The sequence below is a fragment of the Orcinus orca genome, chromosome 16 (genome assembly GCF_937001465.1).
Source record: "Orcinus orca chromosome 16, mOrcOrc1.1, whole genome shotgun sequence".
NCBI classification, from domain to species: Eukaryota; Metazoa; Chordata; class Mammalia; order Artiodactyla; family Delphinidae; genus Orcinus; species Orcinus orca.
The window spans coordinates 58,482,004-58,505,775 of NC_064574.1; the positions used below are offsets into that span (position 1 = coordinate 58,482,004).

The 23,772-nt window shown below is 46.7% G+C and overlaps 1 protein-coding gene across 9 annotated transcripts in view; it reads left to right on the forward strand.

Moving 5' to 3' along the window:
* CLEC16A (C-type lectin domain containing 16A) overlaps window positions 1–23,772 on the forward strand; it is a 210,159-nt gene that overhangs the window by 51,197 nt on the left and 135,190 nt on the right. For 7 of the 9 annotated variants that reach the window (XR_007472300.1, XM_004270181.2, XM_049699758.1 and 4 more), the window contains exons 10-12: window positions 3,171–3,402; window positions 18,071–18,200; window positions 22,058–22,158. Coding sequence is in view for 8 of the 9 variants with exons in the window: in XM_004270181.2 (XP_004270229.2) it covers window positions 3,171–3,402; window positions 18,071–18,200; window positions 22,058–22,158 (463 nt within the window). In the remaining variant the exon portion in view is untranslated. The remainder of the gene's footprint in view (window positions 1–3,170; window positions 3,403–18,070; window positions 18,201–22,057; window positions 22,159–23,772) is intronic. The other 2 variants (XM_012533192.3, XM_049699757.1) reach the window with 1 other exon arrangement.

Sequence of the window (23,772 nt, forward strand, 5' to 3'; positions counted from 1 at the left end):
CTTTCCCATTTCTTCTGGTTGATTCCACTATGCTGGCTCTTCTACTAAGCACACCTCCTGAGATGTTAGGCTCCTTTCTTCATCGCCCCTCCCTTTTCTTCTTGTTCTCTCCATCACATTGGATGTGTTATGATACAGGCCACCATTCAGCAGCCTGTCAAGGCTTGCCCTGCTCCAGGTTCCTGGTTTAGTGGGCGAGCACAGTGGGGTGCGAGGTGGCCCTTCTCCTGGGGGCTTTTCGTCTGGAACATCTGAGGTTGTCCAGTGTAACACAGAGATTCCTGGGGGGCTAGCAGCCAGAAGGCTCTTGATGAGAAGCAGCAGAAATGATCAGGAATGCCTGCCCACATTTCCCAGCCACACCATATCAGCTTCTCCATGATAACTATGGGATCTTGATGTTGTTAGTATTAACAACAACAACAAAAATCAGGCTTTTTAAATATAGAAGAAAAGGGGGGAAAATAAAGTCTATAACTCCAGTGTCCAAAGGATCCCTGTTGAACTTTTTTAGAAGTTAGCATGCATACATGATTAGAAATTTCAAACCAAACAGAAAGGTATAGAAATGAAAAACTCTTAAGTGCACTTCTGTGGGTGTGCACACACAGTACCACCTGCCTTCTTTCTTTCCCCCAACATGAAATGCTAATATATTCTTATGCAGCTTTCCAGGAAAAGTTGTGTTTATACCATCATAAAGCTTTACCCAAAAGGGACTCTGCTTTGTTTCTTGTTCTTGCTTTTTTATCCTGATGCTGTTTCCGCATCAGCATTATGTAGATATAAAAAGTCCTCAGTCTTTTTAACATCTACGTGGATTCCCACTTTATGGACAGACCATAATTACCTAATCACTCCCCTGTTGATGGGCATTTAGGTTATTTCCAGCTATTTACTGGGTAGGTTGCATTTTAAAGGTTTGAAATGTCCCTGTTAAGCATCCTTCCCCCCTCCCTCCCCAACACCTGATCATGGAGAAAAGCAGACCCCTTGGAAAGTTTTTGAATCTATTTTCACAGTTGACTTTTTTTTTTTTTTTTTTTTTTAGTATAGTCAGGGAAAGGAAGGTAACTGTTGTTTGCTTAGTGCATTGCCAGGCTCTGAAGGAACTTTCTATCCCTGATTTCCTTTAGTTCTAGGAAGCCAGAATTGCTCCATGTTTTAGACAAGTAGCCAGAAGCTCAGAGAGGCCCCACCACTCATGTAGGATTCAGCTGGGGTTCACACCGTTCTGACCAGCCCTGGAACTCGTGCACTGCTCCGCTTCCCTTAGTGCTGCCGGTTTTTCTGTACATCTAAGTCTATACAGAGCTCAGGGAGAGGTTTCTGCATCTATCCATGTGAATTTCTGCTCTCAGCTTCTAACTGAGTGGTGTTTTGCTCTGCATTTGGTCTCAGTTTTCTGTTTCTGAAAAGCTTTGAGTATGGTATGCTCTAAAATTCACTGGGAGTAAGTGGTAATCAGAGGAAACAGTCACTTCATCTTGGGGCCCTAACTTAGCGGGTTTGGGTCCTTTAGGAGAGGATGAGGGGGGCATCCGGGGCTGCGTTCAATCGCACAGCGTCCTAAGTGGGCTCTGATTGATGCTGTCTGTCAAGTGGTGCGCGCCCGGCACGCTCCCTTCTCTGGGCTCTTGGTTATTGGCATCTGTAATTCACTATCTGGGTTTCTTGGACAGTAGAATCATGTCTCAATTTATCTGTCATTTTTGTGGATGAATGATCCAAAGTAGGTAAATAAAAATTAATGTCTGGATTTAGATGCTAATTTAACTTTCAATTAGGTTTTGTTTTGAGTGTTATTGAAATTAATCTGTGTTCTTGGAGCACATTCCACTTATTGGCAAGGTACGGTGGCCCCCAGAACACAATTGGTGGTTGTTTGGGGTAAATTCATAAGATGGATAGACCATATCAAGATAATGGAAAAGTTTACTTTAAAACTTTTCTGTTTTTCAATGACAAAATGATGTCGGAATATCATCCAGACCCTGGAGAAAAACACTTCAATCAGAATCCTGCCCCAAACAAATCAGGGACAATTTATTTGTGTGTGTGGTCTTTGCTACTTTCTAGACCTGGTTCATTTGCATGTAAATACTTTTTAAAGAGCACTAAACATGGAACTGAGTTTGAGCTCCTGGTGAAGCACTGTTATTTTAGAAAGAGCGTGGGCTTTGGGATTGGGCAAGCTTCAATTCAAATTCTGACTCTGCAGCTCAGTAGCTGTGTGACATTGGGCAAGTCACTTAACCCTTCTGAACCTCATTTCTCATCTGTAAAATGGGACTGATAATCCCTACATCTCATGGTTGCTATAAGGACTGAGATACAGCCATGTTTTCCACAACGCAGGATATGAACCATGGTGACACACAGGTCTTTTTCATTTCTCTTAGAAGCCTTCCGACTTTTCAGGGGAAAACGTCTTCCTTGGGGGCAGGCTTCCTTTGGGGATGAGCTTTAACTTATCACTCATACTTGCCAGGCTCCCCTTCTAAAGAGAGCCAGCATTTGGTTACATCCAATACACGTTGCTTTTTCTTTTCTATTTTTTATTGTTATATTAGCAAGGTACACTGGTGTTCCATTTCTGTTGTGATATACAGTTCCTTTTAAAATAAATATATTTAAATTAGAAGTTAATAGTGTGCTGTGGTTAAGACATAAATTGTGCAGATGGTAAGTGGTTTTGAATCCCAGCTTTGCCACCTCCTGGCTGTGTGGCCTTGGGCGGTCACGTAACATTTCTGAACCTCAGTTTTCTCATCTGAGCATAACATGGGCATAGCAACAGTACTATTTTGTGGGGTTTTTGTAAACTTTAAGTGAGATAATATAGTCAGAGCCCTTAGAACAGCATCGGGCACGTAGAAAGTACCATAAAAGTACCACTTTCAAAGTGTGTTTCTGACCTTTGGGAAGCAGGGAGCTGGTGTGGGTTAAGTGCAGAGTGACTTAGGACTGTGGGCAATAAATGGTAGCTGGTGCTGTGGTTTGGATTATTTAATAGTGATGATGTTAATAATAGTCATAATAATCAACGAGGAGGTAGAATTTGTTGTATTGAAAGGAATTTCTTGGGGCAGAAACTCTCAGGAAGCTTGAGAGGAGCCAGTGAGATTGCAACGTTCAAATCCGTCTGTTACCTTGGTTTGACTTTCCAGGCCAAGCCCAGCATTCGGTGCTTCATTAAACCCACCGAGACGCTAGAGCGGTCCCTTGAGATGAACAAGCACAAGGGCAAGAGGCGGGTGCAAAAGAGACCCAACTACAAAAACGTTGGGGAGGAAGAAGATGAGGAGAAAGGGCCCGCCGAGGATGCCCAAGAAGACGCCGAGAAGGCTAAAGGTACAGAGGGTGGTTCAAAAGGCACCAAGACGAGTGGGGAGAGTGAAGGTGAGTTGCGCCCGTGAACGCCGACCTGACAGCCAGGCTGTCCTCTGTGTCTGGTCCCCCTTGTGTGTCAGTGGGTGCAGCTGTCATTCCAGGCACCGGTGTACCTCATTCTACACAGCCAGCCACTGGGAAGCAGCTGTGGGCAGATCTGGTTCAAGGCCTGCCCTTGTCGGATGGGTGGCTTGGAGCAAGGCCCTTTCCTTTTAGCCCCGTGCCTCCGTTTCCCCATCTGTCAAGAGGCTAACAAATAGTAACCTCTTGATAACAAAGTATACTTTGTTATTAAGAGAATTAAACAGATTAATACAAGTAACATGCTCAGAGCAGTGCCTGGCACATGTCATAAGTATCTCCCGCTACTGTTACTACTGTTATTATTGTCAATCTTTATCATTACTGCTGTTCTTATTACTCCCGATAACCCGGGATTATGATTTTTGACAGAAGTCATTATTTCCAGTTCACTGCAGGAAGAAAAATAACCCATGTTTAATGAAATTAGGTGCTTTTAATAAGATTATGGTTTTTTGGCATCAAATGATCAAATATAATCCCCTAGATTCTTACATAAAGATTTTTTTCAAGCCCTCATCTGTTTAGAGTGAGGTACACTTGTGTTTGGTGCCTATGTGCTCAATAAACAGAATCGTTTTGTCCTCTTTTCTGCCGTTGTCAGGAATGATTCTGGTTTATTTTTCACCCCCCTGTCGTTTAGATGCTAACACCTCCTCCATCTGGAGAGCGTTGTCTGCTCTGGGATGAAGCAAGCTTGAACTGTCCAGCTGCTTGTGTCATGGGCCAGGCTCACAGCCACACAGATGGGGTCTCTGGCCATGGCCCCAGGCACTCAGGGTGGAGGAGGTGATGGGATCAAGTGGGGTAGGGGCTCTGCTCGCCAGAGGGGAGCTCCCACCACACCTCTTGGGACAGACACGGGCTCTCCTCAGCTCCCAGCTGTGTTCTGCTGGGGGTGTGGGGAGCATTTCCTGCGAGCCATCCTCCTGAGTCCTGGGCTAGCAGTGGCTGCTCTGCAGTCAGCTCCCCAGCCCATCAGCCCGGACTGTGTGCGTCCAGGGCCTCTGAAGCTGGAAAACAGAGCAGCTCAGTAAATCAGTGACTGAGAACACATTTGTTCTGGGGAGTTTGCTGCAATTGGGCAGCCAAACCCCACCCCATCCCCACCCTGCTGGCCCCATTCTGATTTTCTTGGCAGTTCTCAGCGAATGCCACGATCACATTTCGATAAGTATAACCAGAGTGTCTCCCCAGTGCCACCAGCCCTCTTTTTAAGGCTGAGATCTCTAGTACGCTTTTATTTCTGTTCAAAGTGTGCAGTAAGCATCTTGGTTTAGGAATTCCTTTTTGGCTTGGGAAACCTTTGCCAACAAATGTCACTTTGGTGGGGAGGTGAGGGGCAGACACAAGGTAAGCCATACGTGTTTGCTTATTTGGATCGTTTTGACTTTTTTTCTAACTTGGGAGAAAACTGTCTGCTTAAACCCCTGGGTTTAGCTGTCCTGTAGCCATACGGGGGGGAAAAATGGACGACTTCACCCCATTTTGCACCCTGTGTTCTCGTCAATTTTGTTTTGGAAAGATGCTACCTCTTTTGTTCCAGTCCTTTTAAGGGCTGCTGTCTAACCAGGCCGGGGCCGTGACTAACCGTGGTGTGGACAAGGGCAGGCTTGGCCTCAAACACACAATCAAATGACTCAGCCAGGCGGCCCAGTCCTGGCGCACAGGGGCTTCAGAGGTTCAGCAAGGCTGCCGTCCCAGCTCCCAGGTTGGGGTCGGGGGAAGGACTCCCTGCAGGCTGGGCCCACCTGCCCTGTGCAGGGGGCACGGGGAGAAATGTTCACCAGCCTCCAAAACACTGTTTTCTGGGCGGTTACTCAGCCAGGTTGTGCCAGGCAGGGCCCAGGAATTTCCCCAGAGGCTTTACTTGGGCGGCTGATGCAGACTTCAGAGCCCGGTGGAGCGAGGCTGTCCGCGACTCCTTGGCTTTGTAGTGCCCTCCTGCTTTCTCGAATGCATGTTTGTCTTCCCACCCAGCTCACTGTAAATAAATACAACTTTCACAGGCCTGTCCAGCAAAGAGACACCTAACTGGGCAGCAGCAGCTGTATTCTGGGGCTTTTTGAATTGTTTATTTGATCTCTTAGTTAGTCTCCTGTTTGAAGGTGTTCTCTCCTTAGACTGTATCTGTGTTTGGGTGAAACCACACAGCTGTTAATTCCTGTGACTTGGAAGGGTGTCAGGCACATTTTCAAGCCAGAGGACAGTGTAGATGGGGGAGGTGCCTAGGAGATGGGAGATGGGACCTACGGTCCTGTCTCACCAGCTAGACCTATTGTGTGCCTTGGATGGCCTCCTCAAGCTCTGGACCTCATTTTCCCCATCTGGAAATTGTGACTGTAGGAAATGTAATGACTTTTATTTTTTTTAATGAGGCTATGTTAGGATTCTTGTAGTTGTAAGATTTAGACATTCAACTCAGACTCGCTCAAGCACAAAAGGCAGTTATCGTTCATGCGACTGGGAGGCCTGGGCGGGGCTGGACCGGGTGCACAGACAACCATTGGCCGTGAGAGGCTCGCATCCTGCCAGCCTACCACCGAGTGGAAAGGGAGCTGCTCCTTCCCACGGGCTGCAGCTGGAGTCTGGGAGCCGATGCTCGTTGGTGCTGACGGACCTGGCTTGCCCACCCTGTGGAGGGATGTTCTGTGCTGAGTGGCCAGGCCCTGTGTTTCTACCCTAAGGTGACTGCCTCAGAAAGAAATGAGGCGCATTTATCAGAAGGAGGGGGCGTGGGTGCCAGGCCAGCAGAAACAGCAGGTGTTCCCTTAGAAAGCCACACTATTTCTGTGTACTCCGCCATTTTCCTCAGGCCGTCTTCTCCCTTCCTGTATTTTATTTTTCTTTTCCATTCCCTTCCTGTTTTGAGGTGGACATGTGGCTGTTTTCTCCTCCAAGTCATTTCTTCTCTAGCGTGCTTTCTTGCATTGTCCCTGGATCTAGGGGCTTGATGACAGCCTCGACTCTGAGTAAAGAGGTGCTGGCGCCAGTTCCCCCCTGCATACCCTGCCATTTTCATCCATTTCAGTGGTGAAATCTTTACTTAGAAAGGGGGCGTAAAGCACAGGAGTCAAAAGACATGTCACGAGTCACAGTTCTGCCATGACCTGATTTGTATGTGGCATTGACTTGTTTTTTTCCTACAAATGCAGCACCCAGAATTCACACCTCCTCCACATTTAAGCCCTGACAAGAGTTGTGTGAAATGAATATGCACCCCTGGACCCTCCACTCTCACCCCCAGTTTGCAAAGAAATGTGCTCTGCCTCGGGTCCCAAGTGATGGGCAACTCATTCTGAAACCCAAAAAAATCACAGGGCCCCCTCACTTTTCAGAATTTGAGTGCTGAAAGGAAGACCAGGGTGCCCTGGTCCCTCTGGCCAGAGGCGAGTCCACCCAGATGCACTTCCATGTCAGTCTCCTCTTCAGTCTGGAAGGACCGTCATCTCTTTTTGGATTCAGTTAGAGCAGTAACTTAATAAATGGGCCTAGGACAAGAGACTGAATCGTTTGAACTTCTTGTTTGAAAAATAGGGTTTGGCCTATGGAAAAATAGGTTTTTTGCTTATGGAAAAAGTGTAGGCATCAGTTTCACAGCCTGACCTTCAAAGCTTACTCCTATCTTGAATCCCCACGTGGGCATGGAGGGAAGGGAATGGCACTGACTTTGAACCTGCCAAGTCAGCTGGGCGTTGGGGGTGCCTAGGAGTTTAGAGCCCCAGCTTGGCTTTTTTTTTTTTTTTTTTTCTTTGAAGTTTCTACTGAAATGAAATGGATCCTGGCCTCACTTCTGCAAAGCCAGAGCCAGCCCCAGGCCCGGCAATTTTCTGATTGGGGCGAGCCAGGGACTAGCTATCAGGAGGTCGGGGTCTGCATCCCAGACACCTGTGGCTCAGCCCCCGAGGAGCTGTGTGACCCTGGGCAAGTCATCACCCTTTCTGTGCTTCTTTACCGATAGAGGGGGCTGCACGATGCCCAGCCCTCAGGTTGTCAGCGATGAGAACATCGGTGCCTCAGCATTTAGCCTGTGACACATGAGCACTGAATAGGAGCCCTGGCAAGATGAAGAACAGAGGAGCCTGGAAGGGGGACTTGAGCTTGGCTCAGGGGACTCTGTGCTTGGTCACCCCGGCGAGTTTCTGCGGGGCCTCTTTCTCTGTTCATTTCTGTAACGAATAGTGAGGTGAGTTGTGGTGGGGCATGGGCCACTGGGGTAGAGAGGTGTGGGAGCACCAGCTTTTCCAATGGGCTTAACTAGTATAAGGAGAAGGATTGGAGGTCAGTTTAGACAAATCCTCTGAAAAGCAACTTCCCAGAAAAAACATTCTGAGTTCAATCTCGTGCTGTCCAGTAAACGGTAATAAAAGCAAAGGAAGGGGTACCCCCAGACACTCAGCACATACACACCCTGTCATTGCCAGGCTTTGTTGGCCTCTTGCAGTTCTGCTCCAAAGCCAGCCAGTAGCATGTGGTCCTTCCCATATTTCCTAGGTAACCAGCAAGGGCATCTTTCTCCTCTTTCCCTTAACCTTCTTCTGAAGGCTTTCTTATCATCCCCTTCCCCTCTTTTTATTGTCTGGCCTCACCGTGATTGCTGGAATGTTGACCACAGAGGACAACTGAGAAAATCCTTGAACTTGGAAAGTCAAAGACTGTTGGGAGGTCATGCCTGTCATTTCCCTGAAAAGCACTTTGTTTACCAAATACTAATCAGATTAGAATGCCCATCATCCTGGGAAGTTGATGAATTATGGCTGTTATTTAAAAAAATCAAGTGTGTCAGAGTACTGGGGAAGCTCACAGGTTGGGCCAGAGTTGTCATATCAAGGGACGGAGGTTGACGTCCTTGGGTCCTGAGAGTCCTCGGGCCTCTCCTGCACATTTGCATCGTGGTGCAGCCATCACCACCTTCCAGCCCCAGAATGCTTCATTATCCCAAACTGTAACTGTACCCACAAAACATCTCCCCATTTTCCCTCCCTCCTGCTCCTGGCAGCCACTACTCTGCTTCCTGGCTCTATGAATTTGACTAGTCCAGGTACCTCATATAAGTGGAATCAATACAGTATTTGTCTTTTTATGACTGGCTTATTTCACTGAGCATCATGTCCACAAGATTCATCCATGTTGTAACATGTGGCAGGATTTTCTTCCTTTTTAAATCTGAACGATATTTCATTTTTTGGATATACTACATTTTGCTTATCCTTCCATGCATTGGTGGACACCTGGGTTGCTTCCGCCTTTTGGCTACTGTGAATAATGCTGCTGTGAATATGGATGTGCAGATCCTCTTTTGCTTTGGAGGTTTTTGTGGAAACAGTAGAGGCCAAGGAGGGCCCAGTCAGGGCCTGCTGAAGCCAGAGGAGCTGGACATTTGGGTTCTTGCTCCCAGCCTGGCAGCTTCACAGGCATGTCCCTCCACTCCCAGAGGCTCAAAACTCAGTGGTGTGAGGGGTCCCCCCACCAGCAGGCTCGGGTGCTGGAGCCTTCACGATCATGGGCCACGGTGCCTGGCACAGGAGCTGATATCGCACAGATGCTCCTTTACACGACACAGCTGACGGGCAGAGCTGGAAGAGGCGCCTACAGCAGCCAGGGGCAGAGCCCACCTCCTGACCCCTCTGCGCCTCAGTTTCCCTTCCGTAAGCTGCCGAGATTCCGCTAGATCAGCATTGCCCCAACTGTGGACATGGAGATGGCTTTGGGTGGGACAGAGAGGGCCTTGAACACCATAGTGTGAGGATTTTTGCCGAGAGCTCAGCTTCAGGGGAGCCTCGTGGTGGGTGTATGTGTCTGACACCCCCTCACTTTCCCTCATCTCCCCTTTCCATGCGCACAACAGGCCTCAGCACTGTTTTGTTTATTCATCGTGTGTATATTTCCACAGTTGCTTTCTGTTTATACTGGTTTTATGCTGATTGTAGCAATTGCTAAAAATATTTTATTTGAAAATAATTTCAAATGTATAAAAAGTGAAAAAAAGCAAAAATAGTATAAAGAACACCTGTTGACATCTGGAGGCACATGATGCTCTTCTGTCTGTCCTTCGTAGGTGATGTTAATTTTGGCCACCTGGTTAAGGTAAGGCCTAGTTTCTGCACTGTATTGTTACTTTCCCTTTTCTTAGCAACTAATTAGCAATCCATGGGGAAACACTTGGAGATAATGCAGATATCCTGTGCCTCATTAAAATTCTCCCTTAGAACCCTCCTGCACTGTTGGTGGGGATGTATTGGGTTGGCCAAAAATTTCATTTGGTTTTTTCCATAAGATGGCTCCAGTAGTGCTTAGTTGTCTTTAACTTCATTTGAAACAATTTTGTTAGATTGTATTGTGATAGCTGTCATATCAGTGTGCATTTAAAAAAAAAACTTACCAAAATTGGTGAATTTTTGTGTAGACATTTTAATATTGAAGATGGAAGAAAAAAGCAACATTTTCGGCATATTATGCTTTATTATTTCAAGAAAGGTAAAAACACAACTGAAACGCAAAAAAAAAAGATTTATGCAGTGTATGGAGAAGGTGCTGTGACTGATCGAACATATCAAAAGTGGTTTGTGAAGTTTAGTGCTGGAGATTTCTTGCTGGACGATGCTCCAGGGTTGGGTAGACCAGTTGAAGTTGATAGAGATCAAATCGAGACATTAATTGAGAACAGACAACGTTATACCACACGGGAGATAGCCGACCTACTCAAAATAACCAAATCAAGCGTTGAAAATCATTTGCACCAGCTTGGTTACGTTAATCGCTTTTGTGTTTGGGTTCCACGTAAGTTAAGCGGAAAAAAACCTTCTTGACCGTATTTCCTCATGCGATTCTCTACTTAAACGTAAGGAAAGCATTCTGTTTTTAAAGCAAATTGTGACAGGCAGTGAAAAGTGGATGCTGTACAATAATGTGGAACGGAAGAGACCGTGGGGCAAGCAAAATGAACCACCACCCGCCACACCAAAGGCTGGTCTTCATCCAAAGAAGGTGATGTTGTGTATATGGTGTGATTGGAAGGGAGTCCTCTATGACCTTTTTCCAGAAAACCAAACAATTAATTCCAACAAATACTACTCCCATTTAGGCCAACTGAAAGCAGCAAAAAAGCATCGAGAATTAGTCAACAGAAAACGCATAATCTTCCATCAGGATAATGCAAGACTGCATGTTTCTTCGATGACCAGGCAAAAACTGTTATATCTTGGCTGGTAAGTTCCAATTCATCTGCAATATTCACCAGACATTGCACCTTCAGATTTCCTTATTTCGGTCTTTACAAAATTCTCCTCATGGAAAAATTTTCAATTCCCTGGAGACTGTAAAAGGCACCTGGAACAGTTCTTTGCTCAAAAAGATAAAAAGTTTTGGGAAGATGGAATTATGAAGCTGCCTGAAAAATGGCAGAAGGTGGGGAACAAAATGGTAAATATGTTGTTCAATAAAGTTCTTGGTGAAAATGAAAAATGTGTCTTTTATTTTTACTTTAAAAACCGAAGGAGCCTTTTGGCCAACCCAATAAACTGGGTGCAGCCACTGTGGAAAACAGTATGGATATTCCTTTAAAAACTAAAAATAGTTTTACCATATGAACCAGCAATCCCACTCCTGGGCATACATCCAGAAAGAACAAAAATCCTGATTGGAAAAGATACACATACCCCAATGTTCATAACAGCACTATTTACAATACCCAAGACATGGAAGCAACCTAAGTGTTCATTAGCAGATGAATGGATAAAGATGTGGTGTATATGTGCAATGGAATATTACTCAGCCATAAAAAAGAATGAAATAATGCCACTTGCAGCAACACAGATGGACCTAGAGATTATCATACTAAGTGAAGTAAGTCAGACAGAGAAAGACAAATATCATATATCCCTTATACATGGAATCTAAAAAATGCAAATGAACTTATTTACAAGACAGACTCACAGACATAGAAAACAAACTTATGGTTACAAAAGGGTAAGTGGTGGGGAGGGATAAATTAAGAGTATGAGATCAACAGATATACACAACGGGACCTACTGTATAGCATGGGGAACTATATATTCAATATCTTGTAATACCCTGTAATGAAAAAGAATCTGAAAAAGAATATATATATGTTCAAGAATATATATATGTGTGTGTACTTTGCTGTACACCTGAAACTAACACAATATTGTAAGTCAACCATACTTAAGTTAAAAAAAACTCCCCCTTAGATATGGCATTCATTGATGATTCTTGCTGACCCAGTCTTTACCAGGATGGTGGTACAATGTTGGTTTTCCAGTGTCAGCACTCGGTATTCCATTGTAAGCAAGATTCCTCCCTTCCTCCCACTCATTTATTTATTTACCTATCTCTTCTTGGCACAGACTCATGGATTCCAGTTTTTTAGTGGTTTATATTTCATTACTGTGTTTAACTAATTTGATACTCAAATCATCCCAGATTTGGCCCTTGAGAACCCTTTCAAGCTGGCTCCTATGTCTTTGTGATCTGCCCCCATCATTTTTTTTCAATCAGTCCTGACACTTTCTGTCATAACAAGGTATTCAAGGTTCATTTCCCACCTACTGTGCCCTTCCTCAGGGTTAATTTCTCTGAAAAGCCCTGGTTCCTTTCAATGGGTGATGGTGTTAGAGGCCAAGATCTGGGCACCAGATGTGCTCATGACTACATGGGGTGTCTTGCTTTTTGGCCCTTTCAATGCACAGAGCTAGGAAATATATGCGTGTATGTATACAAAATACACATTACCGATTCCTCCAATTCCAGTCAATTCCCAGAGGGTCCTTTCTTGCCTTCTCCCCCTCCAGATTTGGATGTCTCTTCTTTTACAGCGAGAGCCCTGGCTCCCAGTGACATCAAAACATTTACGATTTGCTCAATCCTATAATACATCTTTTAAAAGTTCCAGAACTGTTCATTGTTTGATAAATAAAGAGTTCAGGGTTGTTTGCAGTTTCCTGCTCCCCACCACCACCAAATACTTCATGTATCCCCAGTCCACAAATTGAGGGTATAGAGTCAAGTATTGTGTCATGAACTACTTGGATCTGTCTGCCTTGCCTTTCTTTTCCCCCTTCAGGATAGGTATGGTATTCATTTGAAATATATTTTGGTCTTTTTTTTGTTGTTTGTTTTAGTTTAGGGTTCTCCCTTCTCATTCATATTGATTTAATTTCTTTTTTTTAATAATTTGGAATGTTAACAAACTCAAAACTTTTGCAAAAGGGTTTGTACAAAGAAGTGTCCTTCCTCCCACATTCTCTCCATCCTGTTCCCCTCCCTCTTGTAGATAACTAACTTATTGTTCTCTGGAATATCCTTCCTGCACTTCTTTGTGTAAAAAGCAGCAGAGGTAGGTATGCTTCCTTATTTTCCCTTCTTTCTTACATGCAGGGTGTAGCCCACGGTGTATGCTCTTTGGCACTTGGCTCTCTTCACTTAGCACTATCTCCGGAAATCACTCCGTATCAGTTCACCAGCGATCTTCCTCATTCCTTTCCCAGCTGCACTGTGCATACCATAGTTGATTCAACCAATCTTTATGCTCAGACATTTAGGTAGTTTCCAGTATTTTGCAATTACAAGTAATAGTGCACTGAATACCCTTGTAAGTGTACATTTTTACATCGTTGGAGGTGTATCTTCCAGATAAATTCCTGTGAGTGGGATTGCTCAATTGAAGGATATAGGAGTGATTTAAAGTTTTCGTTGAAAATGTATTTAAGTAAAAAAAAAAAAAAAGTGGGAGTTCAAATAAAATGATTAATAACAAATAGTACAAGCAACACACAGACATGGCAGGAATTGTAAAGGCAGGCAAATGACTGAAGTTTGAGCAAAACTGGGCTAGAGTGTTGCTGCAGTCCCTTCAGACTCCAAAACAGAAACCTGGTGGGGTGGGAGCTCATGGTAAAGAACCTAATAACTGAGGGTCAGATGGAGCCCCCTGGGAATTCATCGTCAGCACCTGGGTCCTGGCCTCAGGGACCATCAGTGGAAATCTGTGTCCCCGTGAGCCCACTGTTCTGCTTTCCCTGGTGGCGGCAGCGTGACGAATGCACCTTGGGAGGGGAGCTAGGCCTCTCTGAGGCGGGTGTAGTGTCAGCAGAGAGGTGTAGCAGTGGGGGCCCACAAGGCTGTGCAGAACCATGCCGGACCTCCTGGTGTGGCATAAAGAGGGGTGCCCTTTGACCCTCGATCACCAAGACAGGCCAGATGCTCTTCGGCAGCCACTTTTGAAGATGGCTGTAGAATCCATTTTGGAACGGTGAGAATCTGGCGAGACCCTCTCCTCAAAAACCTATTACCCACTCCTCTCATGCCCACATAGCATTTTGCATACAGTTGCAGGGAGCTGGCAGACCTAGGTAAGCATCACTACTTTTAAGAGTTGTTTGGATAAAATTGTTTAAAAGAAGGGGAAAAACCTGTTTGGCTTTGAAAGAAGCATTGTGTACTTTACCTAGAAAACTAAGTGGAGCAGCTCATCCCACAGCCATGCCAGCTGGAGGAGGAGTATGTCGGGGGGAACAGGGGCGCAGCTGTGAGAACCAGGGTGCCACAGCCGAGGTTCAGAAACCTCGTTGTGCATGGAGATTCCCTTGTGGGCCTGGTTCTGCACCAGGACATGACCTAGGAGGTGGGAGGGGGAGCAGGCTTGGCTTCTGCTGCTGCTTTTCTAGCTGTGTTGAGTCATACTTCTGGGTTTCTGTTTCTTCAGATTCAGTATTCAGGACCAAACTAGTGGTTTTCAGGCCATTGTGTGGGAAGCTCCAGAATTCCAGAAAGGAGCTTTAGGGGCCTCTGTGGAGGCCGTGAGGGAACCCGTGGTTGGAGATGTTCGGGCACCCGCCCACCCACTCTGTACTTGGAGCAGCTCTGCTCTCACCTCGTACCATGGTGGTGCCCTGGGAAGTTGTCATTCAGAATTAACATGCACCTGCTCAGCAAAGTTTGGTGAGCACTCGACTGGATTGTCTTTAACCTCTCCTCTATTCCAGAATTCTCAGAGTCCAGGGAGATTAAGAAGCCAAAAAGGGACAACCATGTCACAGCAGGTGGAGGCACTAGGGCTTGGCCCCGGAACCTTGGGGAGTCCTTGGAGCTGAGTTCCTGCTGTGTCAGCCAGGCAGTCGAGGAGGAAGGGGGCCTCGCAGCAGTATGGGAAGCAGGTCAAAGGTCACAGGGCAGAAGCCGGAGACTGGCACCATCATCTCACTTAGTAGTCTTCAGATGTCTTTGATGACACGCCCTAGTAGTAAACAGAAATAAATGCATAATTGAGCATGCATCTCCCCAATAGATATACATTTATTATAAACTGTACATATCTGTATTAATGTACAAATGTTATGTACATCATAACACAGAGTAGATTTTTAAAAGATGATAATTAAAAATAAAAGAGGTACTGCCTAGCGAATCATCTGGCATACCCACTGAAGTGTGTCTGCGCCCCACTTTGGAGAAGACGGGGGTAGTTGGGCGGCATCTGAAGGAGGCTGGTGGAGGGGAGGATGCGAGTACGAGAGAGAATGGTGCTTCTCAGACAGCAGTCTGCAGCGCCTCCTGCCCTTTGCCGTGGCCGCTGCGTGGACTGCTGTTTACTCCGTAGCTCTTGGTGAATTGATTCACTTGTTTTTTCTTAAATTTAGCTTCATCCTAAGCAGTAACATCCACAAAAGAACAGGTTTTATGTGCAGCTAGAATTTTCTTCTAATGCACATTAAAATAAATACAAAACTATGCAGGCACATTCCACTTAAAAATCATGTGTCAGCCCCCACCTGTGTGAGAGGGTCTGCCCTGTGGGAGACTCTGATCTGTGGTGTCTGACTCCAGACCACATTGGGAGGGAAGGGCCTGGTGCAGGCAAGCCCCCTCCTCCGGGTCCGGGCCCACATGGGCATGTGGGGATGCAGTCCTCAAGCCAGAGGATAGTTGCAAGCATGGTCACGCCTAACAGAGTCCCAGAAAGGTGGCGAGGATGCGACATCCCCCGGTGAAGCCACTGTGCACACACTGATCGCAGGCTGAGTGGGGCGCCCTGCACGCCACAGCTGCCGTGCATCATTGCCAGCCCTGCCTGCCGCCAAAACCACCCCCGGTGGCCTGTCATCCATTGCTCCACTCCAGAGATGTGTAGTGAGCACTTGCCGTGTGCCAGGCCCTGGACTAGACACTGGAGTTCTGGTGGAGAACAAGACAGATAAGGCAGCTACTCTCAGGAAGCCCACATCCTAGTTGGGGAAGGCAGACAAGAAACAAGCAAACCAGTAAATAGAAAAGAGAAAATCCAGATGCAGGTTTCCCCCCCGGGATCCAAAAGTAGAGCGGTCCTATGAAACCTTTTGGAGGACAAGATGGCGTAAAGCCAAGACGCAATTACCTTAGGACACATCTTGGTAACAGATTCACAAAATAAATGGAGGTAAAGCACCTGTGCTCCCAGACACAGTTCAGAGCTACGGCAGCTTGATGCTGAGGTGCTGAGTGGGGTTCCCGGGAAGGAGCTTGGCGGGGCCGCTCCCGCTGCATGGGGTGCCTGACGCCTCTATAACGGTTGCTGCAACACCAACGCTCAATGCTATTTCTGCTTTTTGCCTATTTTTGTAAAAGGGAAAATCCTTTTCAGGTTTCTTTTGGTTAGAAAAAGAGGTACTAATGTAGGTCTTTCATAAAAGCGAAGTGGCCTAAAGCAAACTTTTCGAAAAGGTGGGGATACCTGTAGCTATACATGCTATAAAGTAAAATCAAGATGGGGGGAGGGGACAGATCTATACAGGAGAATTCCCAGTAATTTATGTAGCTGTTCCTCCCTCAGGGAGACAGAACAGAACTCCTTAATCCTTAAGTGTGGGCTGTGCTTAATGACTTGCTTCCAAAGGGTGTGGGATGCAAGGAGGAGGAAAAGTCACTTTCCAGTGGAGAAACTTGACCAACATTCTCTTGGCCAAATGATTCAGATGAACATCCACAGCCATAAGTCATGTCAATAGCCTGTGCCCTTGATAGGATGTGATGAGAGGAGCACTTCCCCTCTGCGGTCTTCCTCCCAGAAACCCATAACCCCAGTCTAATTATCAGAAAAACGTCAGTCAGAATGCCCCAGATTGAGGGGCATGCTACAAAATGAGGACCAGTCTCCTCAAACTATAAGGAAGGAAGGTCTGAGAAACTGTCACAACCGAGAGGAGCCTAAGGAGATATGACAGCTGGGTATAACGTGATATCCAGGATGGGATCCTAGAATAGAAAAAGGATATTAGCGAGAAACTAAGGAAGTCTGAATGAAGTATGGAGTTTAGTTCATGATAACTAAAAGAGGTAAAGGAAAAACCAGTGGGGAGGGTGTCTGAGAAGACGTCTCTGAGATGGTGATGTTTGAACTGAGCCCCGAATAATGTGATTGAGTTGTGCCTGGGTAGGGAGGACTGGGGTGAGAGCGTTCCAGGCAGAGCAGACAGCTCTGTAAAGATACTGGGGCAGAAACAAACTCACTCCGGTCAAAGACAAGTGGGAAGGAAGCTCAGCACAGCTGGCAGGGCGGGGAGGGCCCCGAGGTGAGGTCAGAGGTGGACGGGGGCCAGGCCGTGCGAGGCCTTCATACCATGAATGGCATTTGGATTCCATCCTGAGTGTGATGGGAAGGCAGAAGGGGACCTGGGCTAATTTCCACTTAAAATCACTTGGTTCGGTGTGGACCACAAACTAAGGGGGCGAGAAGAGAAGCAGAAGCCACGTGGGAGGCACGAGTCCAGGGGAAGACGATGACAAGGCCGTGGCAGAGCCCAGCTCCACGGCCCATCATTCCTGAACAGAGATGCAGATTCACATTTCATCCTCTGTTTCCCCTCATCATGTCTCCCGAAGATGGGGGGCATTACCTGAACCCTGGGTTCTAAGAACTAAGTATTTGAAGGTCCACACCTGTGCATCAAGGAACTCTATAACAGGACACCTCACGGCACAACAACCGTCCACCTCTAACTCAGGATGTTTTCCTTTGTTGGTTCAGACCTTTTTCTCAAAATGAAAGTGTACACCGTGCTCAAGTCAGGTGCTACAAAAGTTGCCCGTACTTAATTGGGAAAAATAAAACGGGGTCCCTCCCCCTCTCTGCTTTCTGGAAGTTGTTAAGTGGGAAGGGAAAACAAACGCTTCAGTCATATCAGAGCCTTTCTACAGCGTAAACAGTTTCAGAATATTTTCAGTGAATTTGGTTATGTTTTATTAACCACGTGTCATTTCTTCCACGCTCCTCAACTCCTCTGGGAAGGAAGCATGGTATCAATAAAGTAGAATAAATAACTGTTGAAGAAAAAAATCTTGAAATAAATCATTGCGATCTGTGCTTTCTTGTCAAAATCAGGGCCCCATTTCTCAACGCTACCAAGATGAAAGGAGAGAGAGGTTCAGGCCTCGGTCTTATTTCCCCCCAGCGTGCGTATTGCAGGGGCCCCACCACCGCCGTCGAGCGTTTGCTGGACGCGTGCGGAGCAGTCTGCCATGCTCCTTCTTGAGCACGAGAGTATCTGTAAAGCTCGGTCTGGGGCCGTGTGGGCTCATCCTGGTGTCTTGTGTTTGCTTCCAGAGATAGAGATGGTAATCATGGAGCGCAGCAAGCTCCCGGAGCTGGCGCCCAGCACCTCGGTGCAGGAGCAGAACACCACGGACGAGGAGAAGAGCGCCGCCACTGGCCTGGACAGCGTCCAGTGGAGCAGGTAGTCGCCGGGGCTGCGGGAGGGCTGCCCCCGAGCCAGCCATCGGGGGCTGGGGGTAGGGCACCGCTGCTCAGTCTCTGGGATGTTGTGGAAGGGGGTGCCTTGGCCGGGTGCCCACAGAGGATAAGCCAGGCCTCTTCCTGCCCCCGGCCAAGCCGTTATGCTTCTCCACCAGAGACACGGCTCCTCTCGAGAGGCCACAGGGACAGAGCTGGCCCTCAAGGCCGTGGTATTCGCCCCTTGGAATGAATGACCGAGGCATGGCACTACCACCCCAAGCACTTCGGTGCTGGGCCGCGTCCTAACGAGTGTGGCCTTGTACCAGCCGCTCCTGGCCATACTCTGCTGTTCCCAGAAAGGATCCCCTTGGGGGAAGCGTTTGGATTTCATTCATTTGCTGCCGCCACGTGCACCACCGTCCGTAGGGCCTGACCTCGTGACTCAGCCGGCACGATTTAATGCTGGATTTAACGCTGCTGTCCACCTTCAACTTCTTGCCTGATTGTTCATTTCAGTGATGGCTGCCCAAACTACATCCTCTGAAAGCTTCCAGATGCCACATTGCCTGCAGCCTTGCTGTAGCACCACCCCTTCCAGAAGGAATTGGGTGGAGGGCTGCTCCTGAGGTTGCAGCAAACTGTTAGGAGGGCTTCTTCATCCTTATCAGATGGCTCTACTGCGCAGATGCCTGCAATAACCTCCTAATCCCATATTAGTGGTAATAAATGCACAGCAACATGGTTTCTCTGTCAGCCTGCAAGGCATTCACTTCCTGAACTCTCACGATGGGGTGGATGAAACACACACACGCGCGCGCGCACACACACACACACACACACACACACACACACACATCCTATTTATTAATGCAACTTAAAGACTCGAAGCAGGCTAATTTTTTCCTCTGCGTCTTGTTTACCTCTTTCTTGGCACGTGTTTTAATTGTCTAACAGACAGGATTAATTTTTATCAGTTGCACAGGGGAGCCACTTTTAGTTTTGGTTAAATAAAAGTCATTGCAGCACAATGTGGGCCGTCAGTTGTACTGACAAGGACCTTTCTGATTTTGTGTTGTGACCACAAAATGTGACACCTGAAGCTCTGAAAATTAAGAAAATCATTCTAAACACAGAAAGGGAGGGGGAAGCAACCTTTAGGTGCTTGCATGGCTTTAATTTGAATATGAATCATTGAAAAACCAAAACTGACATGTCGTGGGGGATGCTTAGGCTAATGTAGGCGCATCTACTTAATAGAATATTAGCGGCTGCTTTTCCATGAATACTGTCATGATGTGTTCAGTTCCTTAGGATCTAATAAATGGAAATAGCACGTATTTTACATAGTATGGTAATACTGTAGCTTTCCTAAAGGAGGAAAAATACCCATGTATTGTCAAAAACAAAAAGTCAACCGACCAGAAAGTTACGTTGGAGTGTTGGAGTTGAGACTTCTTTTTTTCCTGAATTTTAATGAAGAGAGGGGTTTTCTTAGAGTTGATTGAGATTGTTTCTTAACTTTCGGTGACCTTGTCATCTTCTACCACGTGGTTCATAATGGAAGCTGATCCTGTGTCTTAAGTTGGGCCACATGCAGATTTGTGACCCCCAGGGACTCTGGGCAGGAGCTGCGCTCTGCTCTGAGACCAGGTGCTAGGGAGAGACTGTCCCTGGTGGAGAGTTGCCAATACCTTTGCAAAGGTATTGAGTTGTTGGCTGTCAGAGACACCGCCACGGACTTCTGTCCTCTCACCTGCACTGAGCCAGGAGGAGGGCACTGAGGGTGAGGGAGGGGACAGTTTGTCCTTGACATGAATTGGATCTTGACATTGGTCTATTTGTCCAAAGAAACAGCATAGTACAAAGTGGAACTGTCCTTATATTTGCCATACACTGTGGGCTGTATCTGCATTCATGGTTAAATATAGGCGTAAGAAACCAGAAACCATTCACAACATTCTCTCTTTTCTTTAAAAAAAAAAAAATCCTTTTAAAATTTAAAAAGTAATATACATTCAGAAAATGTAAAAAAGCTTGAAAAGTATAAAGAAGGGAAAAAAGCTCTCCATAATTCAAAGGCAGCTGTTATTAGCATTTTGGTGATTTCCTGCCGGTCAGTTTTCAGTGCCAATATAGTGGGAATTCTGCCCTTCTTCTCCCCAATAGCTTATACCCCCAATAGCCATGTATATTACTTTTTATTCTTGGTTTTCTCTAATATCAAACCCCAAGCATCTTTTTCACTTTATTGTACTCTTAGTAAACAAAATTCTAATGGCTTCATAATACTTCGTCTCATGCAAGATGGTATATCCACTGAGCCCTCCCTCTGCTACTGGGCATTTGGTTATTCTTATTATTCCCAAAGGAAAATACAGTCCAAATTCCAAGCAGCTGGCTTACAAGAAAGTGTTTTATACTTTATCCTGCTCTTACGTTTGGAAGCGTTATTGCTAGGGGTTAGGAAAAAACAGATCCACACATGGCAAAACTATTCGCGCATTTGAATGGTGATGACAGATCGGGGGCTCCGGAGAAATAGAGCCTGAACATAAATGTTCCTTAAAAGTTTCTTCCTTTAATTTCTGTGTGTCACGTGTTTGTTTGAAATGTTATGACAAGTGCGTTTCACTGCTTCTGCATTTTTCAATATAATATTTTGAATCGGTGATACATTTGTGGAGTATCAAAATTCAAAAAAGTATAAAATGTTTTGCAGTGAATAGTCTCCCTGTTTCTCTGCTGCACCATCTCGCCCCCCCACCTCCCCGCCCAGTCAGCAGTGTTGACAGTAGCTTGTGTCCTTCCAGGGGTAAAGTGTGCCCTTGGTCACTCATCGAGTTGCTGTGTTCTCTTGGCTTCAACCTGGCATCCGGGGGCAGCCGCAGACAGTCATGGGATCAGAGCCTCCTGCCTACAGGCCAGATCTGTGCATATTCTATTATCCTCGTGTTGAAGAGTCTTTCCGGGCCAGGCACTTCACCTGGAAGGGCAGCATTTAGGGTGTGCGGTTTGTGATATTTGCAGCCACTCTATAGATCTCACCCACAAAGCATCAGGCGAGAGACTTCCTATCGATCCCTTCCAGTCCGGGAAGGTCAGCCCAAGAAATCACTGGGCCAGGACCTGCCAAAGTGAGATCGTGGAGAAGTGCCCTTGGAATACTCAAAATAGAAATCCAACAGCAGCTCTCATGTATGAGCACTTTCCACCCTGTGCCTGGGCCTGTGTTAAATGCCTCTCTGTTTTCATTTCACTTGAATCTTCACTGTAACCCCGAAGGGTTTAATCCCCACCTTGCAGATGGGGGAAAGCTTTAGGTAATGTACCCAAGGGTTTGCAGCTAAGTAGAGGCAGAATCAGAAGTCGAACCCAGGCAGTTCTTGCTCCAGGGTCCACATTCTAAAATTGTTCAGCCTTGTTGGTACCTTGTCTGCTAGTGTGAGTCTATTACATTGCCCCGTTTTCTTCATTCTCTTGCCACTCTTTGAAGTGATGATGTGGCGTGTCCATTCTCTGTCTGCCCCCTGGCATGGAAGTGCCACAAGACCAGAGACTTGGTATCATTTATCCCCAGTGTCTGGGACAGCGGGTGAACGATGCCGAGTGATTAAGTGGTTGGTTCGTTCCTTAGTCGGTTTACCCTGGAGACGACAGCTTCGCACGGGCGGGGCCTGCCTCTCAGTCCCCTTTGTGTCCTCCAGGCCTGGTGCTGGACTGGGCACACAGCGGATGTGCTGCATGCTGGCGGTGGGGCTGTAAAGGGCTAAGGCAGCTGCTTCCCGTGTGCAGGTGAGGCTCGTGCGTGCCACGAGGCTCATGCGTGCCACGAGGCTCATGCGTGCCCCTCTTTTCCAGACCCTTCCTGGATATGGTGTACCATGCCCTAGACAGCCCAGATGACGATTACCACGCGCTCTTCGTGCTCTGCCTCTTGTACGCGATGTCTCATAACAAAGGTAAGCTGCTCAGCTTGTCTGCCTTCAGGGAAAAGGAAAGCTGCTTTCCTTGAAGAATTTCCTTTCTGGTTTTGGCAGACTCCCACAGGACTTCTCTTCAACCTCGTTAGAATTTCTCAGGTGCTTTTCTACAGACTAAAGCCGCGGGAATCGGTTACTCAGGCAGCACGGGGCTGGGGCAGGCAGAGGGGGAGTTTCAAGTGTTGACCGTCCAACCCAGCATGACTGTTCGCACTGTGCTTTGCTTTCCACCCCTTGGTTTACAACTGACTTAGGCTTCCTACCTCTTTCCTAACATCAGAACAGAAATCAGTCAAATTGTAATCTTGGTTTTGCTATTTATAAAAGTTGATGTGCTGTTCTGGGTTCAGAGCTAAAATAGACTCTGAGTGGATTGTGTGGAAGCGTAGGTTTCCTTTCTGAAGAAAGGTGTGGTTCTCTGGCTTCCCTTGTTGAGGCCGAGTGGTCAGGATCAGACTCCCGCAGAGCTGACAGATTTGATTAGAATCCATTCATTTACTTCCTCTCTGAGAACAGTCGCTGGTGTGTGTGCCACCTGGCTTGACACGGGCAAGTTCTCAAAGCACCACATCAGAATCTCTTTGAAGAAGTCAAGAATATTCCTCTGGCCCCTGCCAAGTGCTGGGCTTGGCATAGATGAGACTTTGCATCAAGTGTTGTTTTAGTAGGTTTTTCATGAGCTTATTGGGAGGTAGTTGGAGGTGGGTTTTACTAAGACAGCCTATGCCTGGAGTCATTTAGAAAGCACTCAACATAAAGTATGTACTTACTCTTAAATCATTAATCATGATAAGTTGATTAGTGGCAAAAGGAAATATAGTGAAAGAGACCTCCTCTCTCGTTTGTCCTCCAGTTCTCTTCTTCACAGGCAGTTCACGTTAACAGTTTCTTGTGTGTCTTTTTAAAGATATCCATGCAAACCCAAGTACAAGTGTATATTATTTTATTTATGTGGGTTCCCCACTCCCTGCCCAACATGGAGGTTCATTCTTTATTGTCTGTTTTGTGCCTTGTTTTTCTCACATCATCATGTATCAACACGTCACTTCCCATCCCTATAGAGCTGCCTCGTGCTTTTTAATCCTGTGTCTGTGCCATCATTTAGTGCGCCATCCCCTTACTGAATGACACTGAGTCCATTTCCAGGCTTTTCCCACTAGAGACGGGACCGGCCATGATGGCTCTTCTCCTGCATAAGTCATTGTGCTCACGTGCAAGGGTGTAGATCTAGCCCGAGACTTCTCTAAAAGATGCCTAGCAAGCTCCGAATCCTCCCTCCACAATCTCGTTCACTCCCATGGCTTCTGCGACTCCCTCCAGCTCCTGCCTTGGTGACTGGCACACGGGAGCCCTCAGTTAGTGGGAGTAAACAGAACTCCAAGCCTGACCGATGGGAGTCGGTCCCACCCATGGATTGCCTGCCGTTCCCCCGACCCTCCCCTTCCATGCCCGCCTCACTCCAGCCCTGCAGTCTGAACTCCTGACCCTTGCACGCTGGAGACTTCTACCTAGGTGATTGAGCAACACTTTGAAACAGTCTGTCTACACCACACTCATCCCCCCAAAATATACCCTGACCTCATCACGCTTCCT